Here is a 26839-nt window from a genome sequence, read left to right on the forward strand (position 1 = left end):
CCACTAATTTCTCCAGTCTGCTTTTGAACCCACATAAGTTTTCAGCATCCACAGTATCATGTGGGAAAGTATCCCACAGCTTAAGGCTATACTGTAGTCATCAGCACAGTAGCTAGGTGGGAGAATACAGTAAAGTAGTATAATATTTCTACAGGCTAATCTCCATGACCTGAGTAGCAGCCAGTCAAGTACATATTTCCATAGCAGTTGTATAGACTTTATAGAAGTCCAGAAAAAAATCTAGCCTGGTAGGAGCAAAAAGGTCAAAGAACAAGGAGGACCCTTTTCTGCCAGGCTTTTTCTGGACTTCACATACTCCATGAGCCCATGTCAGTCAGCAGATCAAATTGGATCTGCATACAGACATAGGGAAGGTACTTAGTACTGCACACAGGGGCTGAAGAACAGCTGCTGCTGTCACCCTGAACCCTAGAAGAGCAAATAGATTGCCACTCCACCCCTTCATGCCTAGTTATTCCTGAAACACTGCATGTCTTGTGAGCCACCAAGACCTTGAGACCAGGGAAAACCTGAATTTGCCAGGAAGAACAAATACATAAGTTATATATCCCAAAGCCCAGAGGTTGTTGTACAGCAAAGTAGAAATGACAGGGCTACCATGTGGACAGCGTGATATAGCAAGAGCCACTACATGATTCAGGAGGGCTGGGAGAGCCTGTACAGTATTAGCAATATAGCTGGAGTTATATTGGGTCACCTAGAGTTATATGTGGGTCAGCACCACATACAAGACTCCTTCTGATGCCACTGCCACCTCTTCTAGGAGGAAGCGATCTAGCAAATTGTATTTGCAGAGCAAAGGAATGTTTATCCCTACCTTCCTGCCTTCCTCTTTCAGCTCTCACAGTTAAGAGCTACTTGAGACCTCACTGCAGCTCCTGCAAGACAAGCTCTCTGAAGAAGGAAGGAGAGAGTGACTGCATCTCTATTCACTTCACACCTTCACAGGATTATGGATGAGGGCATCACAGACACCACTACAACCAGCAACATCAGGTAGATGAACTGAACTATGCATATCAGATTTCTGTAGAGCTACAATGCTTTCTGCTAGTACCATTAGAAAAGGTACTCCCCTCCTTCTCCCAAATACCTCCTCTCACTTATGACCAACATAGTTATTAAGTCACACCTGCTATCAACTCCCTATTAAGTTATCAAAAAATGGCTCTTGGTCTTTAGCTGCAGAAAGGTAGAGTGGCTCACAACTGCCTCACTGGTACTGAGCTCCACTAAGGGAAATGTCAAAGGGCTTGTCACAGCAGAGCTGTTTCCACCTTTAACCATGTTGTTAATCTCACCCCTGCTCCAGTCAGACCCACATCTTTGACCACAGATCCCTGCCCTCAGACCAAGGTGTCAGGCTAAAACCTTCTCTTTCAAAACATGTGTGAATCTGGCAACACACTACAAAGTATGCCTTTTTGTTTCACGTTTGCACAACATGAGTACAATAGGGTCCTGATCCACAAATAAAAATTCTAGACCCAATAGTAATAATCACTCTTCCCCCCTTCAGAAACCCTTCCCTAAGGCAGGTAAACCAGAGAGATCCTCTCCCCTCTACACCACACTCCAGTACTTCCAGCCTCCAAATGCCCAGGGCATCACTTCTGTGCATTGCTCGACTGCCTCCTGAGACTCCTTGTAGGCAACTGTTTTCCCAAGTTTGCCAAGAACAAGCCTCTGAACTCTAAAAATGCTCAAAGGGCTGGTGCATGCAACCCTGCAGGTTGCATCCACAGAAAGAGAGCTTGTACACTGCACCAGGCAACGCCTTCCGCCCAACTCGTCTCCCCTTTCCCAAGTGCAACAGCAAATGCTGGATGCAGACACGTGTAGGAACAAGTTGACTTATATTTATCTAGTAATAGTAACTGAGGCTTTAGTGGAGGTACATTTTTATTATGGACCAATTTCTATGTAGGTGGTAAAGCCAATTTAAGCAAGAATTTTAGTCAAGAATGGGCTGCTACTAACTCAGTTCCACCTCAAGACAACAACTAACACCACAAGGCAGCAATGTCAGATTTTTGCAGCCAATTCACCTGATTCTCAGAGTCACTCTTCTATATAGCAGGCAGTGGTGAAAGTATTGTTTCCACGGCAGGACACTTCTGGCGTAGGTTGCAGATAAACGTTTCAATCTGAACAATCCAAATACACAAAAGGATGGCAGCCCCCCTCTCCTTACAGAACAACAGATATGTAAAACCTTTTTTTTTTTTTTCCGTTAACTTGTCAGAATGGAACTAGAGAGCTGGAGCCAGGAGGTTCCACATGACTCCAGCAGTGTAGTGAACTGGATTGCTGCTGGTACAGCGGTGCTAGGAAGGTCCCTGATAGAGAGAATAAAATGGGATATAGGACAGGGTGTCCTTTCCAGCCTCACCGTCCCTGGAGGTGCACATCCAATAGGTCTGAACCAGTGACTGTAATGATGCCCAGTAAACATGCTCTCCACCGCTATTATATAGGAGAACTGATATTTAAAGGTGTACTCAACTTTCTGAAGAGGGGCCAGTTCTTCTCTACAGTTAGAGAAGATGCCAAGTACCATGAAGATCCTCCAAAACTTCCCTTAGAGATATTTATCTTATTGCTGTTGATCACACCCTTGGTAGAGTCACCTGACTGGGAAAGGGACTAAGAGCCAGTGTTTCCCAGCCGCTCCCTAAGGACTGAAGACTGCCAGGGCCGGCCAATTCAGTTTCAAGCAAGATTTCAGCTGATTTCTCCAGCCAGGGAGAGGTCAGAGAGACATCAGGCAGAACAGTAACTACACACAAAGGTCACTTCAGCTATGTGCAAGCCTGTAGCAGAAGCCTGTTTCCCAGACAATGATTCTCTACAGATCATGTGGCTGTCCACTAGCAAAATTCTCCATGATTATACCAAAGTACTAAAATACAGACAAGATCCTGTTCCACTTAAAGGGCTGACCTCTTGAGTCTACATGCTGCTTCATTACTCTCTCATTTCAGACCACAGCACCTTTATATTGGTCTTTTTCACATTCAGACCAAGCTAACATACTGAAGACAGACATCCCCCTATGCATTACCCCAAGTTGTTTTCAAAATGTTCAATCAGAATGAAATACTTTCCACATTTATTAGCTATTCCCTGTTAGGTTCTCAGAGGCCAATGCTACAGGACAGGCTTCTACCGATACATCGCTGCTGATCTAAGGGTTAAGATATCTGACTGACACAGCTTTACTAGGCAGAAATTGTTTCACCAAGAAAAGGAAAAATTCTGCTTTCTTTTCCAGTATGATGTAGGAGATCTTCAGTATTACAGTAACACAGATCTATCCTGGTTAACACAACAATATGAAACTGTTAATGAAGGAATGTATTGGACTATCAAGGTCTGTGTTGTTTTTTTCCCCAGTTGGTCCTCCTATGAAAAATTTGATTAACATCTCAAATATCCACAGAGTTAAATGAGGGAAGAAATCAGTGCTGGACCATGGGGTACCATACTCTAACAGGGCGACAGGCCACGTTCATTTGGTACGTTCAAGATGGTTGCTGGAATAATCTTGACATGTATGCTGTGTCTATGTATTTAACAGGCAGCTACAAAGATGAGCAGTGGTCAGCTTAATAAAAAGACACACATGCAAGCTACCAGGAACAGCACTACACCAGCCTACTTTCTTATAGCCCTGTGAATAACATAGCTCCTGTTCCACACACTAGTCAGCATGCCCACTTCCCAGTTCTCACACTCCCTGTCTTACCCCTTTCTCAGGGCAAGGTTAACCCACATGGGTGCTGAGAACCTGTAATCTCTACTGTCCCACTCCCTGAGTCACTTCACTTGCTTGCTTCCATGCTGGGTACTTCCCAGGGTACTTCCTACCCTGCTGCATCAGTCTCTGTAAATAAACACCAAGCCTGCCAGCAAATACATGTAATCAGCACTTCCCTCTTAGTCAGAAGGGACCCTAAACAACTGGAAGCTATTTCTCCCTAAATCACTAATAAACAGGTGTTTAAAGCACCAGCCAAAGCTATTATACCCCTTCTGAGCAGTCTCAATCTGCACTGAATGCAGACAGTTTTCCCAGGATTTAATCTACATTTCACCTGGTTGTGTTTTTTCTGCACTTAGTGACTGGCAAGACAAGATCAATAGTCCATCCCGTAACACAGTTGCCTATAACTTAGTAAAGGTAACTCATTGCAATAGCAGGCTGAGCCAGTCCACCCACTTCCAACCAGGCTTTGAGTAAAGAAGTTTGTTTTCTTCAGATCTTCATAAAAACAGCAGTGATCCAAACAGAACAAGATGCCCCAGCCTCATTCAATCCTGAGCAAAGAGAGAAATAATGGAAGGTGGTGATCAGGGGTGTTTCCTGTGTTTGGGACACCACCACCACCACCCCCCCCCCAAAAAAAAAAAAAAAAAAAAAAAAAAGGCAAGCAAATTCCTGTTAAGTCCCTGTCAATGGAATATTCTCCTTCTGTGATTGAATCACCTTGCAACCCCCAGAGCAGGGATCAAGTTTACTTGAATGCATTAAGTCTTAAGGAAGCAGACTGCAATCAATGCAATCAAACAACCTTTAGAGGAGCCACAAGCCAGTTAGCTCCATTCTAACACTGAGCTTCTGGTGGTTTCTTGCTTCACTGGACTGCACAGTAGCCAGATGCCTCCAATCAGCCTTCTCAGCCCCTCCTCCCATTTGGGAGTCACGGTGGTTTTTTAACCCAGCTGCAGTTCTGCAGCTTCTGGCTTCACTTTACCAATAGTTATCTTTTCCATTAGCTATCTTTTGAGGAAGGGGGAATGGGAGATAGCATTGGCAAGTATTTTGTCATTCAGACCAACTGTGTGGCAATTATATGGCCAGTGAATTCCAAGTACTGCATTTCTTTATCTCTAGTTGCATCAAAGAGGTTTCTGGTTTTACCTGGTAAAAGCCAATTAACTAGAAGTGTTTATTATGTGAATACTTTTTTTCCCAAATATTCATATAATGCAGAAAAGAACCTGAAAGAAGATCACCATCAAGGCATTCCTGAAGTTCATCCAGTTCCCTGCACAGTTTGAGTCCCAATCAGGCTGTAGAAGGGAGTACAACCAACTTTTTGAAGTAAGAGCTGAATAAGGTATGATTGAGGGCTAGGACATCTCTTGCACTAAAGGAGAAAAATGAGGTAAAGCATCGCACCCATTGCTTCTGTTCCACATTGTGGTCAGTTCCTCCACTTTGATGGCAAGACTCTTTTTTCACCTTTTCTCATCAGACCTAGGTTTACTCAATTGCTTCCTTGCAGGAAAATCTAAACAACATAACGAACAACTGCAACTGTAAGGCAGACTTCAGTACCACATGAACTAGCAGGACTATAAACCAGCTTGTACACAGAGTCATTTTGCCCAGTCTTTTTATGGGACCAGGCATGTAAAAAGAAAGCATCGCTTGCTCTGTGGATTGGAGAGAACATTCAGGAACTTAGATTCCCTTCTAAGCACCTCCTGGTTCAAGAAGAGTTTGGCAGATTCAATCACTTTGTAGGCACCCCATTCCTAAAGATACTCACATGCCTTTATGACCTATTTCCAAGAGATACACACAGATAACAAGGTTGAAGTAGGGCAGCCATGAGGAACTGGCCTGTGCCACAAATATTCATACCTCACACATTCTTCTTGAAGTTCATTATCCTGTATGTCATGGAGCAACTTTTATCTACTTTCATACTACCTGCAAAGAATCTGCTCTTTGGTACCAGTAGTGCCTCTTCAAATAAATTTTTGGATCTCAAGCTGAAGCACAGGACTATTAATATGAAGTACTTCATATTCCAGGTGTTATCCACAAGACTCCAGGAGAACACAAGCAAATGGAACAGTCAGCCCAAAGGGCACACATGACAGAATAGATTTTAACTGTTCAGCACCACTGGAATGTCATTTGCTTTCTCCGCCCGTTGGCCAAAGCAATGATCTCAGTTTCTGATCCTCGGGACTCAACCTGACACGCAAGGAAAGAACACTGGGAGGCTTTTTAGAAAATGAAAGCACAAACAGAGCAATTCAGTGGGCTTTATTTCCCCCCAATGGTTTCCTGAAGCAGCTCCTATCCCACAGCTCAAGATCCTAGCTTTTTGCTTGCATTGGGGTAGAAGCCTGCTGGAGTCAACAGCAGGCTTTCACACAGGTTTCTACAGGTCAGCAGCCCTAGTACAAGGAAGAGCTGACTGAAAACACCAAGAAGCAAAAAATAAATATCTAGAATCATTCAAGAAGTGAAATATACTGCATCTTCTCCTAATCCGCCATGAAAGTTTCTTGCCCATGTCAGAGACAAGGCAGCGAGCCTACTTCAGAGCTCTACACAGCAGTGCTGCAGCTCCTACAGTTCAGCGCTCTCAGGAGCTGGAGAGGTTTGGCTCAGCAGCAGGGACACTGAAGGAGAGGAAGAAGTTGCTGCCAACAGACAATCACCAATAGGTGACTGAAAAGACTGACCATGTCCCCAACAGCCCAGGAGGCAAGTACCATATCTTCCTGCAAACAGAAGAGACACAGCTTGGGCAAGCTCATAGCATGGTCAGGACTGAGGAGGCTGAAGAGTTGCTAACACTATTGCAGGCTGCCTGCAGCAATTCTAACTCCTCTAGCCCGGAAAAATTTACTGACAGGTTGCAATAAACAGAGTCCTACCATAGTCACCTACTAAGAGAGTGTAAAATCCCCCACAAGCCTGATGCCTCTGGATCCAGGCCCCCGGTACCATGGAGATCTCTCACATGCCTCTTCAACAAACTACAATGCCTAGTGACAACCACTGGATTTAACACACAAATTCTAACTACCACAAGTCTGAAAGGCTCCTTCCCATCCTGCCATTCATAGGGAGGAGAAACCACTGAAGGCTGAAATATGATTAGGATGCCAGTCACACATATTGTCGTATAGCAGTGCCCAGCTTCAGCCCACATTTCAGCTTAAAGGAACATGAAACTTATGTACCAGTCACTGAAACAAAGCTTGATAGTTACAGCAGAGGATGCACCAGGCTTTTTGCATTGACATTACACTTTGTTCTGCCGGAAAAACTTGTGCCCAGTCAGTCAGAGTGCATTTGGATGTTACAGTGGTCACCATGCCGCAAGGTAGCAGCAAAAAGCTACCTCTTGAACAGCTTCTTAACTGCTCCAAGGATGCAAAGTTCTTTTGTTATTCTTCAAAGAGCAAAATCCCATATTCTTCCTGAAAACTTCCAGATACAGTAGTGACTGTTTTCTGTCCCACTCACTAAGGCCTTAGACTAAGATATTAAGGGTTGTTGGTTTTTTTTTTTTAATCTATCTGACACAGTTCCCCATCACACAGTACCCTCTACACCCATCACGCTGAGTAACGAGCGATAAAATAGGTTGCCTGATCAGAAAGTCTGTTTTAAAAAGATAAGAGTCCCTCAAAGGGCTTAAACAGTTCTCCTATTGTTTAGGCATTTCCCCATGAACTCTCAAGAGCAGCCCAAATTCACACATCACTGATCAGCTGATGGCAAAAATAGAGGCAGTTTATTAATGCTCCCTGATCAAGAGCATAGCTTTTTCCACTCAGGCTACAGGCAGATACTTTTAGCTTTTGAGGTCCCCAGTTCAATCTCTGGATGCCAGCCATGACACAGACCAAATAGTTCAAACAACAACTGAATAATCTCCAGCCCTCAAGATGGCCAGAATAAAGAATATACAGTATTTGCCATGCTCCATGATATCATACAAGTTCTAACAGAAGCTCATGTTGCCCCTGCTGCAGTGACCATGTTCTCACAGTTTTGTGGTCACTATATTGTTGAATTAAAAAGATATATCTGTGCATATATATTTATTTACATTTTTTTTTGGAGACTCATGATCATCCAGGGAAAGCCCAGAAGATTCAGGCTAGCTCTTGTATAATCCACAATAACCTAAAATGAGTAAAAGCACCACTCATTGTCCTGTGAAGAAATTAATTTGGGTCTATAAGATTTTCAGGCTTTTATGACTTGGTTACGCACACAGTCTGCCAAGGACCTGCGGCATTTTGGCACAGTCTGGTTACACACAATCCTTATTCACTCACTGACATTTGATAATGGAGTTCCAGGTGGGCAGTTGTTCTCAAGCCTATACATAGCTGACATGCTGAAGTTACTGCTTTTTACAGCTTCAGAAGAAGACAATCTTCACTTGAACAAGTGCAGGCAAGCCACAGAAGCTCAAACTCGGGTCAAAAGAAACAAACAAAAAAGCGCCAATAAAGCAATACAATACAGCAGGCACAGAATAGGGAAGGCAGCAAGCAGCTGATCCTGCTCACACATTCATTCTGTTCCAAGCTGCAACTCGAAGGACAATCTAGTAAATATTTTAGGGAACTTCCAGTGAAATACCATTAATAACACAAAACACTGTCAAAGCAGAATAGACTCTGTCTCACACAGAGTACATTGTGCACTTCACAGAAAGGTGAATCCTTGCCCGAAAGAATGTGCCCAGTTATGCAATGCGCAGGGAGAAGCTCCACTTCGACTCCACCCAGAGACCAGCTCACACCTGGAGCGAGGAGTATCTGGACCCTGTCATTTTAGCCCACACGCTGCATTCTGCTCCCATTACGCACCGAGAATGACTTGAGTCGTCGTAAGGCTTAGCGACTTCTCAGTGACATTTGAATTCCAGGGTGGAGTGGGAGGCTCTGCTAGGGTTCTGTACTGCAATCAATTACCATCATATCAGAAATTCCTTTGTGCGAATTAGACCAGCGGTTGATCTGAAGGGGAGAGAGGCTCACCCCCTGTTTCAGGGGGTAGGGAACACCAGTTGGTTAAGGAGGGTTAAAGAGTGAACGAAAAGGCCAGACTACTTCCTAGGGCCAGGAGCAAATGTCTGGAGGTGGTCAGCTAACCTCCCCCAAGCCTTCTGCAAGCCTGAAGAACTGAAGCAAGCAAAGAACACATAGTTGGCACAGAAAGTGGTGAAACTGGTTAATGCGTTTGGGCCACGCTACCTTGACTTATCGATAGCTTTGCGGAGATCGTGGATCCCTCCTCCCGCGCGCAGTGACAAATCATAGACTGTCTTCTCAAGCACTGGATGTTCAGGCCCACTAATACCCTTCGTGTTTATCAGCTTTTTCCTGCCCTGCGCCGGAGAGGACACGGTAACCCCAGCAGCCTGCCAGGGGCCAGGCGACAACCGCCACAAGCAGCACCCTTTTGGCCTTCCCCAAACCCGGCTCTCCCCTCGCTCGCACCAAGACTGCTGCCGCCAGCCAGAAGGGAGAAAAGGACGAGCAAGGCCAGGACCGTCCCGTTTGCCGTCCTCCTCACTCCGCCCGTCAGCAGCCCCGGCTCGTAGACCGACAACACGGTTCCCCCTAAGACAAGAGGGTGCAGCCCCCCGAGCCTGGGCCCCAGCGAGGCCCCTTCCCCCAGGGGGTCCTGGGAAGCCGCTTTATTCCCCCCCCCCCCCCCCCCCCACCACCACCACAGCGCCCGCGGCTCCGGTTTCAGAGTGGGAAGCGGCTCAACACGGATCCGGCACAAAGGGGCCCCTGTCCCCGCCGCGGAGCGGAGGCGCTGGCTCCGGAGGGAGGGAGGGATGGAAGCGGGGGGGGGGGTGGGGGGTGTGGAAGCCTCCGCAGCCCCCAGCGACGGGGCGGCGGCAGGCCGGCTGCGGGGAGGCCGGCGGCGGGGCACCTCCTGAAGGTCAGGCCGGCGGCCGGGATGCAAGGAACGCGGAGGGACGCGGAGCTCTCCCGGGAGCTTCCCCCAGTCCCCCCCCCCCCCCACACACACCGCGAACAACCTGCCGGGGCTCGGGGACCCGCCGCCGCTCCCCCACGCCCTACCGGGGGTCTCCCATCCGCCTCAAGCCGAACCGCGGCGAGCCGTCTCCCGATCCCCTTCTACCCACAGGCAGCGCCCGGCCCGGGCACCGCCTTCCCCCACCCGCCCCCTTTCCGTGAGGAAACTTTTCCCTCGCAGCTGCCAGCGCCTCCCGAACCGCGCTGCCCGCCGCGGGGAGGCGGCGGGCGACGGGGTCGGGCTCTGCTGCCGGGACCTCCCCCCGGCACCCTACGGGGAACATGTCCGAAAAGCGTCCCGACAAGCAGCGGCGAGAGCCCAGAGCCCGCAGCCCCGGCGGAGGTGACCCCGCCGCTTACCTCGCAGGCGGCGCGGCTCGGCTCGGCTCGGCACGGCGGGAGTCTCGGCGGGCAGCGGCCACCTGGGCTGGGAGCGAACCGGGCCCTCCCCCTATTTCAGCCGCGGGACACGGGGGCTCCCGCCCCGCCTCCAGCAGTTCCGCCCGGCCCGTGCCTTCGGAGCACGCCGGTGGGGCAGCGCCGACGAGACTCCCGCCTCCCCCTCCGCTCCGCCGGGCTTTTTGATCCAATTAACGGGCGGCCGCCGCCGCCGAGCGGGCTCTGCCCAGGCAGGTGGGGCCGGGGGGGGCGGGCTGGGAGGGCAGCGCAGGCTCCCGCCGCGGTTCCCCCTCTACGGGGAGGGGGCTGGGGGTTGTCCAGTCCCTGGGGGAGGCCTGCCGTGCCCGGCCGAGTCGCCCCCCCCCCCCCCCCCCATTAGTGGGGGACACTGGGAGGCAGCCCTGTGAGGAGCTGCCTGTCCGGGTGATGCTCGGGCCAACCCCGAGTTGGCCTTTTTTTTCAGTGTTGCCCACCGGATTTGGGGCTTTAGTTCGCTTTTAGTTAGTTATTTTGTGTGCTGTACCGGCCAGCTGACCCGCAGGGCCCGGAGCCAGCCTGGTGGTGTGGAGCAGGAAGCCCAGCAGGTTCCCCAAGCCCCGGTCCCGGCCAAGCGGAGAGCTGTGCCCTCGGTTTTGAGCATAGTGTAGGTCACTCTCCATGGGGCTGGAGAGCAGCTTCACCTCTGTTCAGCTTGGCATCCTCCTTTCTCTTTCAGCCAGATCCCGCTAACTCCGTTCGGTCATTCTCTCTGTCCTCTGAAAACCTTTATCTGAATAATCCGGACCTCATCTTTAAGTCCTCGGAGACTCTCAATTGAAACCAGCATTTTTCTAAATGCCAGGGAGTTTGCCTGCCAGAGTTTCCATTTCTAACGCCAGGCCCCGGGTGCGATTCCCCATGACGCTGGGGCAGGGTTTGTACGAGGAGCACTGGGAGGCCTTGCTGGCCCGTCTCCTCTTGACTGCTTCCAAGTGACTTGGGACACAACTCCAAGGACCAGCTGTGGGTTTGCAGTGATGTTTATTCAATTGGTGGAGAAAGGAAAGACTGAGAGCCTTGCAGGAGAAAGAGAGGAAAGAGCATGCCGTAAATCTGTGCTCCCACTTCTCTGGAGCAGTACTGGGATGTTTTCTTTCTCTTTACAACTGCCCCAGGTTTCACAGGAGCCAGAAAAATAACTGTACTGATGCCCTTCAGATACTATGAATTGCTGTGTTGGAAAGTGGACATTGGAAACCATTACACTTAATTTGTTTTAGGACCAGTTGTCTGTTCACTTCTGCCTGTGTGGGATCCCTGGAAGCTGGGCACCCATGACAAGTCACTGGGTGTGCTGTGACCATGAGCATCCTTTCAAGAAGTCATGCAAGATGCTTATCTGGCTCTCAAAGTTAGTCGTAGTTGAGAGTATAGCATCAACTTTGTAGTTTACTGAAACAAAACCAAACCCAACTCTTTGGCATAGATACTCTCCAATTCAATTCTGAGGTTTTAATTCCATTATCAAATTAATGTATGTTAGTGAAGTACAGAAAAGGCAAACATCTCTCATAGATCAATATTCTATATCCAGCATTTGCCCTATGTTAGGTTTCCATGCTGATTTGGATGCTGGTATCCCACGTGCTGAGCATCTAAGATAGATGCTTTCCGTTTGGGACCTGGCTGCCCCCAGTACTGATTGCAAGGCGAGGGTACTACACTGCATGGCTGCTGCAATCCTTTCCTCCAAGGCTGGAATGGCTTAGGGAAAATGGGGTGCTCAGGTAAACGAGGTCATTACAATAGTGATATTGTTGTTCATTTTCCTGGTGCAGGGCAGCTTAGTAACAGTCATGGGATAGAAGGAGGTCAGATAGCATGATATTTTTACTCTTTTATCTCTTAGGATTATATTTTTTTTCCTACTTTTTAGTGGAATACAGGCTTGTTTTCATATGCACGCCAAACTCAGTTGCTGTAATGGTACTCTTTACATCAGTAGTCAGACTGAAGTAGCCAAAAATATTCACGCTTTGGACAAAGATCCTGGCGACAAGGAGGCAAAATACCTAATGGCATTACAAATAGCATGAAGTTGATCGTCTTAGTCACAATATAGCTTTACCAGACCCAGTGACAAGACAGCTTTATTCTGCAGTAGAGAACCACATCCCATAACTAAGGCAGAGCCTCAACATAATGGCATGTCAGACAAAACACATCATAAAAATAAGCCTAATATCCTGCCCACGCATAATTATACTCCTCTGACTTTGCTGCATACTGTAGTTCAAAGAGTGTAAGACTATAAATACATATAAGAATATTTTTTCAAATTAGTCTTTCTCTGGCTTGCTCAGTGTACCGTACAGACAGCTCAGCGTACAGACACTGAGCTGTGGCACCCTGGGCCAGCGGCATTTCTTCTGTGCGTGATTTGTGTACTATCTGCTATTCTTGTCCGTAGTGAATAATAATTACAAAAATACCTGGTGATTCTCTAGAGAGAAAGCAAACTTGGTGTTAATAACTGATAGAATTACTGTATTTAGCATACCGTGTTCAGCATTGGTGCAGACTCACCTTGAGTACTGTGTGCGGTTCTGGGCCCCCCAACTCAAGAAGGATGTGAAGGTCCTTGAATGCATCCAGAGGAGGGCAACAAAGCTGGTGAAAGGGCTGGAAGGAATGTCCTATGAGGAGCGGCTGAGGACTTTGGGCTTGTCTAGTTTGGAGAAAAGGAGGCTGAGGGGCGACCTCGTTGCTCTCTTACAGCTTCCTGAGGAGGGGAAGTGGAGAGGGAGGTGCTGATCTCTTCTCCCTGGTATCCAGTGATACGACACTTGGGAATGGTTCAGAGCTGCGCCAGGGAAGGTTTAGATTGGACATTAGGAAGCATTTCTTTACTGAGAGGGTGGTCAAACACTGGAACAGGCTTCCTAGAGAGGCGGTCGATGCCCCAAGCCTGTCGGTGTTTAAGGGGCATTTGGACAGTGCCCTTAATACCATGCTTTAACTTTTGGGCAGCCCTCAATTGGTCAGGCAGTTGAACTAGGTGATCATTTTACGTCCTTTCCAACTGAAATAGTCTAGTCCAGTCCATTCCATTCCATTCAAAAAAATGCTAACCGTGGTAGCTCCAAGAGGGGAATGTGTAGGTTCCTCTGTGTGTGCTCTGCATGGGGACGCTACTGCTGGGAGACAAATGGAGCGGGGACAGGAAGTGCACATCTTTGCTGGAGATAACTTGGATAACAGTTTTCAGAGTTTTCTTTGGGATTAATACATAGAACATTGAAATTAATAGAAGTCTTTCAATCTACTTTGAGAAGGTTGGTATCTGGGCCCCTTTTTTCAGTTACAAATTTTGAAATGTACCTCTTTTAAAGCATATGAAAATGAAAAGATATTAAGATTTATGTAATTTGGTGTTTTCTTGGTGATTCCTGATGAACTCCAGAGATTCTGTCTCCAATGACGATGACTTCTGCAGACCTATAGATGAGACCATTGATGACTGTCAATATAAAAAGGATCTTTTTCTACAGTAGTTTCCCTTCCTGGAAGTCAAGCCTTCGAGGCTTTGGAGGGAAGAAGTGCTACGTTCAGTTATTCCTTTGGTTATGTTTTGCTAATGAGTACGTACAGTTCTAAAGAATGTTGTGTATTACAGAAGTGCTCGATAAGACTTTAAGATTTGCTAATCGAGTTGACGTATACGTTCAAAACCAGATTGTGTTGTCTCTTGGTGGTTATCATTTTTTGCGTATGTCATTCTGATACTCATTCTTAGGACAGCAGCAACTAGTACAACCTTGTTACAGCTCAGAAGAGCACAGAGTCTGCGTCTTTGTTGTTTTTTTAGTAGTTTTTCTATGCATTCCCTAATATGTGAGAAACTGCATAGCCAACTACAGTTATAGTGCAAAAAAAGCCCTAAACCCAAACCCTAAAGCCCCACAATTCAAGGAGTGGTTACGTACAGATATTTTGGGACCAGTGTTCATAGCCAGCTGCATGGATGACTGGACCTTAATTACTCAGCATAGTTAACTGGTAGGCCTGGAGCATGGGACCCGACTGCTGCGGAGGTAAGGTTCCGCACGCAAGATGGCTGGCAGACAGCAGCCTCCTTCGCAGGTGGAGGGGAAGCGTTGGTACCTCCAGCTGTGTCGGTCAGGGCTCTTCCTTCCCCATTCTTGTCTGCTTCGTCACCTTAAGATCTGGCAGTCTCTGAACTGATCTTGCTGTGACTTTTTTATCTGCCTTTAAAGTGCATTTTGTCGAGTTCCAACACCAGGTGCTGCTTCTTGTGGAAGTTGTGTTCTGAAATAGCATCTTTTTTTTTGGTTACCGTACTTTGGGTCCTTACCATGCAGCTTTGATATGCCAATCTGGTGCTCCAGAAACTAGCAAAGCGCGTAAGATTCCGAGTCCTGCACCAAAAAAAACCTCAACAACAACAAACAAGCTGCCGAAGGACGCCTCAGGACTTCGACTGCCTGTTTCGGGCCAGGCCACGGGCCCGGCGTGGGCCTGGCAGCCGCCTCCCGTGCCCTCCCGCCCCCGTGGACCTGGGGGTGCTGCTCACGCTGATGGCCGCCGGCGGGCGCTGAGGACGGTGGAAAGAGGCGGGGGGGGGGGGGCAGGCAGCGGCTGGGCCAAGCACCCCCGGCCCTTCCCCCTGCCCCTCAGCGGCGAAGGAGTCGGCCGGGGCCCGCGGGCTCGGCGCCGCTCCCCGGGGGCGGGCGGGGGAGCCCTCCCTTCCCGCGGGGCCGCGCCGGGAGCCGCTGCCGCCCCCCCCCCCCCTCCTCCGCCTTGCCTTGCCTTGCCTTGCCTTCCCTTCCCGCCCCGGTTATGAAACCGCGGGGGAGGGGCCGTCTGCCGCCCGCCGTCCTCGGCCGCGCCGGGGGAGCGGAGGCCGCCGGAGCGCAGGTGAGAGCGGGGCGGCCCTTCCCGCCCTAGGCCGCGGAGGGAAGCGGGCCGGGGCCCGGCGCCCGGCGGGCCGCTTGCCCCGCGGGGCCGGGTGAGGCCCGGTAAGGCGCGGGGTGGGCGCTATTTAGGGAAGCTTGCGCGGTGCCTGCCGAGCTATATTTGAGACGGGCAGATAACCCCGTGACAGGCATTCCCGAATTATAAATAAGTTTAGCGCTAAACTAAACGGGATCAGCCCGTAGGAGGCTCTTGGCGGAGGAGCTTCTGGGGCTGCAAACGGCGTGTGACGCATCGCCCGCCGGCTCGGAGGGAAGGCTGTGGGAGGGAGGCCCGGCCCGCGCCTTTCCTCAGGGGCCGGGCGGCGTTTCGGTCGTCACAACAGGAGACACGAGTGGCCGCGTCCCGCCGCCGGTCGGAAGAGCGGTTCAGGCGCGGCTGGCAGCTGGTGGAGGAGCCCAGTCCAAATACCAGGTGGTGGATGTGAGGAAAAGTGGCCGTTAAATAGGGAGCCCGCTTGGTGGAAGACCAGTCGGCCCTGGGCATCGCCATAAAAGCTCTGACCTGTTTCTTAGCTGCATCTAAAGAGCTCAGCGTGAGCTACTGGAGAAACAGTTAGGGTATTATGTGGTTTCACAGATGTGCTTTATGCAGATCTCTGGGTTCTAAGCTTAAAAGTTTGGTAGAAGCACATCTGTCCAAACAAATTCTAATGCTTTAGGATACGTTCATTTTCATATGGGAACAAAGAAGAGTTTATTGAACCTGTGCCCCTCTCCAGCAGAGCACAACAAAAAGCTAGTGTCATGCTGATGAAAGAGCGTACAGGTAAAATCACTACTTTCAGACCACTGGGATATGTTTCATTCCCGTTTTCCTCTCTCTCCTCTAGTTAAAAGTGTATGACAGTCTTACCTTCCACACTTTGTTTGCTTTTAGCGGTCAGACAGAATGGCTCCAGTGAACCAGCCAAAGGACAAGAAGCATGAGAGGGCTCATGAGCGTTGGCCAGAAGAGGCAAAATCAGCTGGGAAGAGGAAACCGGACTACGAGGAACTAGGGAATGAGCCACAAGCAAAGAGGTTGTTTGTGAGAAAAACATCCAAACCCCCAGAGAAAATCGGTAACATTTCCTCAGATCCTTACTGTTTCTCCCAGCCAGGTTTACCCTAAATGACAGGCATCGACTAGTTGAAGAGGGAGAATGCCAAGAAGTGTGTTCAGACATGAGTATTCAGATGGGCTTATATATTGAAGTGATACACGGACATGTACTGGGGTAGTACACCCTCCAATTATCTGTCTAGTGAGTGTGTGCCTGCGTGCATGTTTCATTTTTGAGACTCCTTATCCCTTTGTTGAAGCCTGCTTACTGAAGGTGCAGTCACAACTTATTTGAGGGTGGGTAAGTTTTGGGGAATTCCTGAATCACCAGATGCCTGCTTTATTGTAGGACAGACCAATCTTGGTAATACATTGTTTTTTCTCCCCTCCAATTCTTAATGCAGTTTCATAGTTGTAAGGTTGGTATCCTAGAGCATGCAGTCTAAACTGGCATTTCCACCCAATTCTTTGCATATTCAAGCTTTTGCTACAGCAAGTAGGAGTACTTTTTAACCTCTGTGTTCAGAATAGACTGGACAGAATTTCCACTAATCACTTCTCCTCATGTGCATTTGTTTCCTTTAGTATGTAAGTTAAAAAAAAAATAATCTCTTAAAAGACTTTTGATATAATGAGGAGAGGTGATTAAATTGTAAGATACTGGAAAGGTTACTGCTTTGCATTACCAGGAAAGTTGTGCAGGCTTCGCTTCACTTACACTAAGGACTATTTTCATAGAGTCATAGAATCATTTAGGTTGGAAAAGACCTTTAAGATCACCAAGTCCAAATGTAATTCTAACACTGCCAAGTCCACCACTAAACCGTGTCCCTAAGTGCCACGTCTGCCTGTCTTTCAAATACCTCCAGGGATGGTGACTCAACCACTGCCCTGGGCAGCCTGTTCCAATGCTTGACAACCCTTTCAGTGAAGAAATTTTTCTTAGTATCCAATCTAAACCTCCAATCTAAACCTCCCCCGGAGCAACTTGAAGCTGTTTGCTCTTGTCCTATCGCTTGTTACTTGGCAGAAGATACTGACACCCACCTCACTACAACCTCCTTTCAGGTAGTTGTAGAGAGTGATAGATAAGGTCTCCCCTCAGCCTCCTTTTCTCAGGTAAAACCTTTAATTCCATCGTTTGTTTAGGAGATCAGTAGAATTTACTGCCTTGTGTGGAAATACTACACACTTTTTGTCCAATTTTGGCTTTAAGGACTGAGAAATCATTGAAATGTTTTTCAACAGTCAGGATACAGGAGTTCTATGATTTCGTACATTTGCATTGTCTGGTGTATAACTCCAAACTTGGAACAGTTGGCAGTGTGAACACTGGATGTGCAGGCAAAATACTCTTGTCTGAAAGGAGTTCTGTGTATAATTGTGGATGGTTAAAGCATCTTCTGTAGTTAATTTAGCTAGATGATTTTCATTTTAACTTCATGGCCTGATTTTCAGATTTGGTAAGCATCTGCAATTCCTGTAAGATTCGGAGGGAATTGGATGTAGCTAGTACTTTGGAAAAATGAGACCAATCAGATTCTTCCCTTAAGCCTTTTCTAAAAAAGATGAAGACCTTTGTGTTTGAGCTTTTCCATTCCGTGTTCCAGTTTTGATTTCTATGTGTTCTGGAAAAAATATTTTTTTTCTCCTGAGCCATATGGGACAGGTTCAGTGTCTTGCAGTTGAAGCAATTTTTTTAAAGGGTTTCTTCCAGCAGATTCTAAAAAGGCCTGAAGTTTGTTTCTTAATAAATCATCGTTCATAATGAAGTGGAATTTCAAAAAAATACCTCCATTTCCATCACCTCTGAAGAAGGAGGTGTAGATGCTAATTCTTCTGTGAAAAAAAGGGATTGGAACATAAATACTTCTTTACCTATTTCAACAGGCATGACAAGTGTTGGCACTATGTTGGCGTGTGAACAAAGAAGTTTATTTTCACACCTGTGCAATTCTAGGCTCCAGTGTTGCATTAAAGAAAGATTTAGTTTAGTTTCTAATCATATAGAATGATCCCTATGGTTTTGGTGTTCTGCTTTTTTTATAAATATCCTTAAATGACAATAGCATTTTTGTCTCTTAAGAAATGCATTTGATGTCTAGATCCCCTGGGGCGTTACAGACCATTGCTGTGGGGATGATTAGATCACAGACATGGGACTGAACAGATCCGGTTTTTATGTAAAGGTCCCTGAAGATAAAAACTTGGAACATGAACAAAATATAGAAGCATGCTGTACTCTCAGCAAAAATCACTCCGAACAGAAAGGTTTTTCAGGCGATGAGGCGTCAGCAAGTCTATTATCAAAAACAAAACTCACAGTGCTGTAGGCAGACTGTACGGGCTACAGCACAAGCAGATCGAAAATTCTGATTCACAAGCAGGCATTTCAGGAACTGTGTGGGAACTCATGTTGCTACGCTTGGGGAATTTTCAGGTGTTAACGTTTCTGCTGGTCACATGTCTGACCTTCCCTTTGCTGTATCCAGGGGCTTACCACATCCTATGGCTTATTTCCAAGTTGTTGGGACTTTGGGTAGCTTCATTGTATGTTGGGTATGAGCCATTCAAATTATATACTGCCCAGGAGATGCACCACCTGTGGCATTGCTTTAGTCCTCTCCTGTTGTCTTTCTGATAAATCTTTGGCAAGGAGAAGGAAGGTTTAACAAGAGGAAGCATGCACAAAGCTCTGGGAAGCACTGGACTCCATAATTGCAGAGGCTGCTGCACCTTAGACATGTAAGAATCATTTAGAGACTTTTATCTTGTGGCTGAAGCTTTTCATGGATGTAGCAGCAAATGCAGATGTCTTACCATGTTTTTTAGCGAACAAGCATGACAGGCATTGGCTCTCGGTAAAGTTTACTCTTTTCCTCTTTGGCAGGTCGGAGTGGAGGTGGGTCCATGGTGAGAAACAACAGAGTCCTTTTCCATCAGTTGGACCGGCAGTGCAGCATTGTTCATTATGTCTATCAGAACATGCTGGGAGGCTCCATTCGGGCACAGCTCAGGCAGGTGAGGAGTTTCTCCTTCATGACCGATTGGACATCTCAGCTGCCTACATAAAAACATCTTCAACACAAGCAAGGAAGCTTTAAAGGGGCTTAAAGTTCCTCACATACAGTTTGTGGCCCCCAGTCTGGTGCATCCTTATGTTTCTTAATCCTGTAAAATGCAAGAGCTGTGATGGCTTTCCCTTTCAGTTGACCCGGCCCTGTCACTGTACATTTTATCCTCTGTTAATTCTGTGTTTCCTTGAATCATATTTAAACTTACCCATTGTACCAATTGAGCTATTGCACAGTGCTACTTTTGTATGCTGATCCGAGTGTTCTGTTGTACTATTTTTGTATCCACTCTACTTTGCTAATCATGTCGGGTTTAGCATTGATTTTTTGCTCTTCACAGACATATTCCATCAAGTCCATAATGTTTTGCTCTTTTTCAGAGCCATACTCCTTCTTTCATTTGAAAATTAACTTTTTCTGTGACATCCATAGGTGGGAAGCACCTGGACTAGCTTTATCTTCCAGGTGATTTATTTTAAGTATACAAATGATAAAGAAATCGCCAAGCTCATTCAAGCAGTACCTATTCCTCAGATGAATAACAATACAATTGTGTCGTAGTTTCTCATTCCCTATTTGAAGTATTCTGTTCACTCTTATGCTGTATAGTTGAGCTGCAGGCAATTTGGATGGAGGATCATAATATTGTATCTCTGGATGATGTGTAACATTTTGGGATGCTCAGTAAAGACGCAGATAGTCATAAGTGCCTTTTACTGGTGTGGAGGTGTGTTCTCCTCCCTTGTTAATTATCCTGCCTTTTTTGCTTGGTCTGCAAGGCTTGGCTTCCTATGCATCATCTAAAGGGTGATATCTCTCAGTTCTCTGTTGCTTTCTGAGTGCTGCGGCTGTGGATTTGTGTGGTCACAGGCTGTTTCCTTTGGGAACAGCATGTTCTCTTCATTCTACAAGAGCCTTAGAATTTTGTGTGAATGTACTAACAGCAAGGGCAATTAGAAATTGTTAGCCCTCCCCATTCAGAGAATCTCAGAGATCCCTACAAAAGTGATAATTCTCTTTTATCTTTTTAACAGTGTCTGCAGCTGCCCTTTCTGCGTTCTCTTGCCTCATACCGTCTCTTTCGAACAGCAAGTCCCTTTGACAGAAGAGTGACATGCCTGGAATGGCATCCAACACACCCCAGTACTGTAGCTGTTGGTTCCAAAGGTGGAGACATCATCCTTTGGGACTATGAAGTACTTACTAAAACCTGCTTCATAAAAGGGGTAAGCCTCTGGGTGCGTGGAATGGGTGGGAGAGAAAATTGGAGTACCACCAAATACCGCAGACCAAAACTGAGGTCTGTTGTGAGAAGCCCATAAGGGTCTTGGGTTGCAGAGTAGCCAGTTATGGGGCAGGACTGAGGTGCAGCAATGTGTCTGTTCCTAAGTCCCAGACTGTTCTAGCCCTGGGAAGAACTGAGGTGTGTTGATTAAGTGCATAATGAAGCAGTACTTGATGTGTGCTCAGTGGAAAAATAATACAGCAACTGGCAAAACAGTTATCTTAAAGAGATGCCGGAAACAAGTAGGCAGAGAGGGTCTGTCTGGTTTAGGTCTTGATCTTTCTCTGCTTACCTTTTATTCTGTGTCAGATGAGGAAACATCTTTGAGTGGGGAGAAACAAAGTCCCTTTAGATAAAGTGAGAAACTAGGGGTAGAATGCATGGTTTACACAGCTGGCATGCCCCCTTGTTGCTGTATTCAGCCATTCCCATTCCAACAGGGGCTCAAAGACTCTGTAACTTTTATCCCCTTTCTAAATTAACATAGGTATGCATTGGGAGGAAGTCTATCCTCCAGAAATTCCAGAGTCATCTTTCTCTTTTTGTAAATAGTGTGGTGCCAGCCAACCAGGGAACACGTTGTCTGGGGACTGAAGGAGTTGCAGTTTTGTCCTCCAGGAGGGCAGCTGTCTAGACAGCCATCATGTGGGAAGACATGGTTGTCTTTGCCTCCTTGAAGGGCTGTGGTGTGTTTCACTGTTGCTGTTAAGGACATAGCAGTGAATGCAGACTTAACAGAACACACTTTTCTCCTTCCCCATCACTCAGTGGATTTTTCTTTTGTTCATCCCCTTCCTTGTAGATGGGAGCTGGAGGGGCCATCACAGGAATGAAGTTTAACCCTTTTAACCCTAGTCAGCTGTACACTTCGTCAGTTGCCGGCACTACCACCCTGCAGGATTTTAATGGCAATACTGTCCGGGTCTTCACCAGCACCGAGGACTGGGAGTAAGAAATACAGCAATGCTTTGGGCCCCTGTGTCCTGCTGGCAGGAGCGCTAGAGAGATTGAGAGAGAGAGAGAGATATGTTTGTCTGTAATATGTGGGAGCTGGGCTTCCTCTTCTCCATGTACATGTCCTTTATCCTCTGAATTTCAGGGATCCTCTCTCTTCCAGGGAGGCTCACTCCTTTTTTATTTTTCCTTGAAATGGGGTGGTGGGTAGGAGAGAGCTTTTCTTCATGAAGGGGAGGGACTCTGATGCTGCTTGCTTCCTGTTATACATGGGAGAGTGTGGGGGTGCCAGTGGATTTCCTTAGCTGTCTATTCTTAAACCTCCCATAGCTCTGTGCCCTGGGGACCTTCTAACCTCTTCCCCTGTTAGCAGGGCTGCCTGTTGTCAGATGTTTTTTACAGGACAGTTGATAGTCCTGTCAGTGCTTCTCCACAAAAGCCACTGACTTAAAGTGGTGTGTGTCATAAGGATCACCCCAATTCATCCCACTTAGCTTTTGGTGCTTATCTAAAATAGCAAAATTAAGAGTCTGGGCTCCTTCAGTAGTGAGTGGAAAGAGGAGATGAATCACTAGAGGCAACTCTGCCTATGCTTAGAATCATTCTCTCGGACTGTTGCTTTTTCTGTGGAGTCATGAGGAAGCCTGAGCTCTTCAGTTAGTTACTTCCTTTCAGTGCTTAAAGGTAAGTGAGGGAATTTGGGTTAGCGTCCTCTTTACTTTTCCCCACCTGATTCCTTCCGGGTGGCAACTTTCATGGTTGGTTTCCAAATTGGCTGTTCCAGCTGTAACCCTATAAGAGGGCAGAAGGTGAACCCAAGTAATGCTGGGATGACTGGTCAGGTGAGCAGGGAGGGATAGACTGAGTCCTGGGACATGAGGATCTTGTATCCCAGTGGGATGCCTGTCACAGCAACGATGCCTGGATTTGAAAAGGCATGCCATCCTCCTTCTACTGCTGTGGGGACGGGCAGGCTCTACAGGTGGGCCTTTTCTTATCTTCATTGGCTTCTTGAAATCTAGTATTTACAGTGAGACTTACATTAAGTAGTTGCTCTGTGAGCAGCAGATGGAGTGTACTTGAGTATCAAAGAGTTGGGAGACTCCCAGCTAGCATCCTTCTCTTCTGTCTTTGTGTAGGGTTTCCACGATTCCTCAGTTGACAGATTTGGGGAAAATAACAACAATATAACGCAGAACGTAGTATTCCTGTGCCATGGGGTTAGCAGTAGGATTTTTCCTTGCACTGCTCTCGTTCTGCCTGCTGGTACCTTGAGAAAGACCAGATACAGCACTGGAAGCAGCCTGTAGGGAACTGGCCAATGAAGTCTCTGTAAGGAAAAGCTTTGTGCAAGACTGTCACGAGATTTGATGCGGTTTTGGCATGGAACGGGGCTGATTTTGCTTGTGATCTCCTAAGCCTGGTCTGAGCCAGGTGGTTCACTGCAAATTAGTTGTACCCCCATAGCAGAAGCAGCAGTGCTGCTAATGAGGTTTTCAGCCCAAAGTGGTGGGGTTGAATTTATAGGCTTAGAATGTATGTGCTCAGATTGGAAACAGATTAGAAAAAATGGGTTCTTAGGTATGTGCCCTGTCAGAAAGCAGTGTGTTGTACCTAGGGAAACCAGCAGTGTGTTCCAGGAGATGAGCGTTGCATTAATATTTTGTCTTCCATTCTAACCTTGATGCCTCTTGGCTTTGTGTGTATTCCAGAAAGGGCCAGGAGATTCTCTGGGAGACATCAAGTTCAGTCCTTATGAGTCAGTGAAGCTTTATGTGGCATCAGGGGATGGCACCCTGAGTCTGCAGGACCTTGAGGGCAGAGCGGTGCAGGTGATCTCCCGTGCCCCGGACTGTGGCCATGAGTACCACAATGTTTGGTGAGAAGGGAGCACCACAAGGTTGATTCTCTGTTCCTTGGGGTTAATGCTGTGCTGCTTCTTGTGCTCTCTAACATCTTCATCTTTGCCAGTGTTAGGAGGCTCTTGGTATGAATTGGTCTTGTGAGGGAGCTTGGAGACAGGCTCCTGGTCCCAACCCTAGCACTGCAGGGTGGGTGACAAGCTAGGCAGCCACAGGGGACTTAGGCTTTTACAGTAGCTGGGTATGCTGCCTGCATCTTCTGGTGTAGCTTTCTGGTGATGCCATCTCCTGTCTTGCAGATACTGACAGCTTTGCACTTCATAAAGCGTCAGGTGAGAAGAGGAGGATAACTTCCTCCTCTTCATTGTCGTCAGTGTTCTATTTTGTCTGTAGCAGCTCAGGTAGCATAGGAAAGCCACAAACATTCCTGCACAGTCTGAGTTTCAGGTTATTGAGTTTACCTTGCTGCCCTTCTGGAGGCTTCAGGCTTGCCATACTAATTTCCATGACCTTGAATTCTAGAACAATTTATCTTTGCAAATGAAGTGTTCCCAACAGGTTCCCAAAGGACTGCAACTTTATTCTCACTGCCCTTTCCCTCCCAGCAGAGCTGGGGTTAAGATGTATGTCTTTATCAGATGAGTCTCTACTCAGTTTTGTATCCTGGAGCATGAAGTTGAGACAGTTTGATGTGCAACTTTCCAGTCCAAAGCTTTTGTCTTTTCTTTACTGCTGCTTCAGTGTCTTGTGGAAAATGTCATTTTAAAGCTGTTGCTGTACATTTGTCAATGTCACAAGGATGTTCTGATCTTTCCCAAGGTGTGTCCATGTGCAGGCACCAAGTGGCTCTTCAGCCTTTATTACGTTCCACTGCCCCAATATGTCATGCTCCATCTAATGAGCACTTCACAAATGACTAGGAAGTTATTTCATATTCAGTCACCAACAGAAAGCATTGCTGATAAGCTGTCCCACTTCCTGATACTCAGGCCCACACCATCAGGAGGGAGATTGCAGTTACAATCTGTTGCAGTCTCCCTTGTTCAGGGACGGCATGTGAATCAGAGCTCCACTGCCTTCACTTGCCTGTGGGAGGCAGCACTAATTTTGGTGTCTTTCCCTCTAGTTGCTGGTACTGCAGTGTTGATGTTTCTGCAAGCTGCCGAGCAGTGGTGACAGGTGATAATGTGGGCAACGTGGTCCTGCTCAGCACTTCTGGTGAAGAGGTTTGTATGGCTCCATGCAGCGTCTCCTCTACGGGAATCTTCATGGCTCACGTGCTTTCCTACACTACAGGGACCCTGGAAAGAGGAGCAAGTATCTTGCAGCTCAGGAGATGAGTCCACCCATTGTCTAGGTGGTGAGAAGTCCTCCACTTTTGCCATTCATTAGGCATTTTCACATTGTTGAGCGTAATGGTAATAATTCCCAAACAGGGACTGTGTTGTGTGCTACCCCTTCCTTAAGAGTATTTGCTACTGGTCAGGGTAATTATAGGGTAACCTGAAGCTGTGAGCACCCTCTGCCAACAACCTTCACACTTCCAGAATCTTAATCCAGTGATGGGAGTCATTTAGGAGATACTGCTTTGATGTATACCCTTCTGTGACCTAGTACACAACAGTAATTAAGCGGTTGGGAGAGGAATTGCACTACTGCCATTAGACACGAGAGGGCAGGCAGAGGTAGACTGCACCTTCGAGTCTGAAGCAGTACAGAAGCATATTAGAGGATAGTTGGGAGTGGGCCCTGCTTTCAAGAGCCTGCTGTACCATCACACCAGAATTACTGTTTCTCCTGCCTGTGAGGGTAACATCTCTAAGAATTTGCCACCCAATGAGCTGTGGCCAGAAGCAGCTGTGTAAATTAGTGGGCAGAGTCGAGTGCTCCAAATGATTTGTGCTTATTCGAGGTTAGTTGCTTCCTTTCCTTTTTTTCTCCTGAAAGAATGTGACAGTCTTTTCTGCACTTGGGGGATACCCGTTATTGTAGGGACGATGGGCCATCTTCACCCTTTTGCTTAGAAATAATCTTCAGGCTTCAGATAGAAATTTATTTGTGGCCAGTTCATATCCATTTGTTCTTGTTAATTTAAATATTTCTCCTACCCTGCTGTTTCTTTGCTGATGTATTTCTAGAAGCCAATTATATCCCCTCTTACCTTTTTTACTAAGATAAACAAAGCAAGCTCTTTTGGTCTTCTCCCACAAAGCAGCTCCTTCCTTATTACTACCTCAGCAGCACATTTCTGTACCTGTTCCAGTTTTTTTAAATCTTTCTGCAGGTGGAAGACTGGCACTGCATAAAGTATTCCAGATGTGATCTTGCTTTGTACAGTGGCACTAATATTTCCCTCCATGAATGAGGGATTGTGTTTTCCTTTCTCATAGCTGTAATAAATTTGTGCATCAAAGTTCTCCTAGAATTAAATAGTTCCCATGGTAATTCTCCTTTCTTGTTTCCAGTGGATAAACTCTTCGTGTATTGTAGAAGTTTTGTTACTCTGTAAATGTGAGACCTCTTTAGTCTGCACTAGTAGATGATTACTCAATTTCTTTACTCCAGATCTTGATAATTTTTTTTCTGTATGATTTTCTGTTTCCTCTGCTGCAGATTTGGAAGCTGAAATTGCACAGGAAGAAAGTGACTCATGTGGAGTTTAACTCCCGATGTGAGTGGTTGTTGGCCACAGCATCTGTGGATCAGACAGTCAAAATCTGGGACCTCAGAAACATCAAAAACAAAATGAATTTTCTTCATGTTCTTCCTCATGACAAACCTGTCAATGCAGGTGAGTTAAGGATTTCATTGCGTGGATGTCTGCAGAGAATCCACTCAGCTCAGCTTTTATTATTGTAGCAATGTTAGCTTTTGCTCAGATTTGAAGTTGCACAGTAGCTAGTGTTAAAGCAAGGAAGGCATTGGGACCGTGTCGCCAGAGGCAGGGAGGTGGGTAGGGCAGCTGCAGCACAGTCTTAGACTTGCCATACAAACTGTGGCACTGTGCCTTGAGAGGTGAGTGTGGAACCATCAGCAGTGGCTGAGATTAGAAAACTGACTTTATTGGGGCAGTTACTTTGACAAAAGCAGAGCATGGAACTCAAACCTCTGTTTCTTGGGTGCGGTTTTAGAGTTCATGGAAGTCCAAACTGCAGGTGTCTGTCTCCAACTTCTCCACTAACTTTCTGTTGTGATTTAACCCCAGCCAGCAACCAAGCACCACGCAGCTGCTCACTCACTTCCCTGCCCACCCAGTGGGATGGGGGAGGGAACTGGAAAAAAAAAGTAAAACTTGTGGGTTGAGATAAGAACAGTTTAAGAGAACAGAAAAGAAGAAACTAATAATGGTAACACTAATAAAATGACAATAGTAATACTTAAAGGATTGGAATATGCAAGTG

General features: G+C 46.9%; 2 protein-coding genes across 8 annotated transcripts in view; one reads left to right on the forward strand and one right to left on the reverse strand.

Annotated features, from left to right (window-relative positions):
* Positions 1-10471, reverse strand: part of PACSIN3 (protein kinase C and casein kinase substrate in neurons 3) — a 24932-nt gene extending 14461 nt beyond the window's left edge. For 2 of the 4 annotated variants that reach the window (XM_049825864.1, XM_049825868.1), the window contains exon 1: positions 10207-10471. The gene's annotated coding sequence lies outside the window, so the exon portion shown is untranslated. Of the gene's footprint in view, positions 1-9048; positions 9142-9891; positions 9926-10206 lie in introns of those variants that run through there. The other 2 variants (XM_049825866.1, XM_049825867.1) reach the window with 2 other exon arrangements.
* Positions 9093-26839, forward strand: part of DDB2 (damage specific DNA binding protein 2) — a 21555-nt gene continuing 3808 nt past the window's right edge. Inside the window, exons 1-8 of one of the 4 annotated variants that reach the window (XM_049825862.1) lie at positions 9093-9201; positions 15941-15987; positions 16099-16282; positions 19154-19284; positions 20372-20563; positions 23289-23455; positions 24565-24664; positions 26052-26229. In XM_049825862.1, coding sequence (XP_049681819.1) covers positions 16111-16282; positions 19154-19284; positions 20372-20563; positions 23289-23455; positions 24565-24664; positions 26052-26229 — 940 coding nt within the window. In that variant the 5' untranslated portion in view covers positions 9093-9201; positions 15941-15987; positions 16099-16110. Of the gene's footprint in view, positions 9202-15047; positions 15163-15940; positions 15988-16098; positions 16283-18146; positions 19009-19153; positions 19285-20371; positions 20564-21424; positions 21571-23288; positions 23456-24564; positions 24665-26051; positions 26230-26839 lie in introns of those variants that run through there. The other 3 variants (XM_049825860.1, XM_049825861.1, XM_049825863.1) reach the window with 3 other exon arrangements.

Source organism: Accipiter gentilis, chromosome 22 (genome assembly GCF_929443795.1).
Source record: "Accipiter gentilis chromosome 22, bAccGen1.1, whole genome shotgun sequence".
In the NCBI taxonomy this organism is placed as follows: domain Eukaryota; kingdom Metazoa; phylum Chordata; class Aves; order Accipitriformes; family Accipitridae; genus Astur; species Astur gentilis.